This window comes from Hippocampus comes, unplaced genomic scaffold (assembly GCF_001891065.2).
Source record: "Hippocampus comes isolate QL1 unplaced genomic scaffold, H_comes_QL1_v1.1 scaffold175, whole genome shotgun sequence".
Taxonomy (NCBI): domain Eukaryota; kingdom Metazoa; phylum Chordata; class Actinopteri; order Syngnathiformes; family Syngnathidae; genus Hippocampus; species Hippocampus comes.
In genome coordinates this window covers 454551-456028 of record NW_017805556.1, presented here as the reverse complement: position 1 = coordinate 456028, position 1478 = coordinate 454551, and the positions used below count along the sequence as shown (strand labels likewise).

General features: G+C 42.9%; 1 protein-coding gene across 2 annotated transcripts in view; it reads left to right on the top strand.

Moving 5' to 3' along the window:
• Window positions 1-1478, top strand: part of txlng (taxilin gamma) — a 59876-nt gene that overhangs the window by 16252 nt on the left and 42146 nt on the right. Inside the window, exon 3 of one of the 2 annotated variants that reach the window (XM_019879849.1) lies at window positions 490-640. The exons of the other annotated variant lie outside the window; for it this stretch is intronic. Coding sequence (XP_019735408.1) covers window positions 490-640 — 151 coding nt within the window. The remainder of the gene's footprint in view (window positions 1-489; window positions 641-1478) is intronic. 2 annotated transcript variants of the gene reach the window in all.

The following is a 1478-nucleotide window of genomic DNA, read 5'->3' as shown; positions in this document are numbered from 1 at the left end:
AGTCCTTGGTCCTTGGCCTTGGCCTCGGAAAATTTCTGAAGTCCTTGGCCTTGGCCTTGCCTCGGAAAATTTTCCAAGTCCTTGGCCTTGGCCTTGGCCTCGGGTTGCCGGTCCTTGGACACAACACTGCTGTTTGGCCACCCCTGTCCTAGTGGATTAATCATATGTACCTCATATTTGCTGGAAAGAGTGTTCAGGCCTTCATTATTTTAAAACACAAAGTTTGTGAGTTTTTGGACTGGGAGGGACTTTCAAATGCACCAATTTTATTTGTATTTTTTTTAAACAAAAAAAATGGTCTAAATGGCACTTTTGGCATCGGTGCTAAAAAAGACTGTGCCATGGGAATATATTTAAAAAACTGCTCCTGAACCCTCCAAAACCTCCAACTCACCCCACAACACGTTCCTGCCTGTGACTGACTTTGGGGAATAAAGATTACTCTGAAGTTGCTTTCCTAACTGCATTTTTGTATGTGTGTCTTGTCAGGAGGAGGTTGCAGAATTTGGTTTTGAGTTGAGCTGCAACGAGGAAGAGAGAGGAGAGACTCCTGGCAGAGAGGGCAGCCCAAGTGATGACTTGAGGGAGGCAGAGCTTGATCCTGGAGGAGAACCTAAATCTTCTGAAGATGATGCCTTTGGTAGGAAGTCTGAATTGAAACTTTGAATTGATTTTATTGATTGTATAGAGTACATTTTTGTGTTCTGTTTCCAGTTAAAGGCAAGTCAGCTCTTAATCACAAATGAGTCTTAAAGGGCTTCACAAGGCCATAGTTGACAAATATTAACTCACTGAATCACACCCATTTTCACTGGAGCAAACCAGGTCACCACAAAAGTGCTTTTCATAGCAAAAATATTTATTGGCACTCGATTGAACTGATGAAATGAACGATGAATAGAAGTGAAGCAATGAGTTCGGTGAGTGTGTGCATGTCAGTGTTGTGTCCAAGGACCGGCAACCCGAGGCCAAGGCCAAGGACTTGAGTCCGAGGCCAAGGCCAAGGCCAAGGACTTGCCTCCGAGGCCAAGGCCAAGGACCAAGGACTGATTTTGAAGCCGAGGCCTAGCCGAGGACATGTATAAAACAATGCTATCATACCACTTGGCAGGTCTTCATGATTTGCAACACCCCTCCATCATAACCCCTTGCACATGTCACTCCCTAACGCTTGAATGAAGTGTTTTTATTCAAAGAGTAGAACAGTCAGGGTACGTATTATTTATACTGAGAAAAAAAATAAAAGCATATGATATACATTTATGAATTCATGTTTTAGTGCAGTAGTTTCTTAATATGAAGTAAATCAACACTCAACAGGCATGGCATGGCATGAAAGACAAGTTGAGAAATGACTTTGCAAAGAAGTCAATCACTGACTGCAGAAAACGCGGTAATCTCTCAGTGATAATTTTACAGTTTACCGGCAGCGAGTCCCAAGGACTCACTGATCAGAAAAGTATGAGTCCCATTATGCA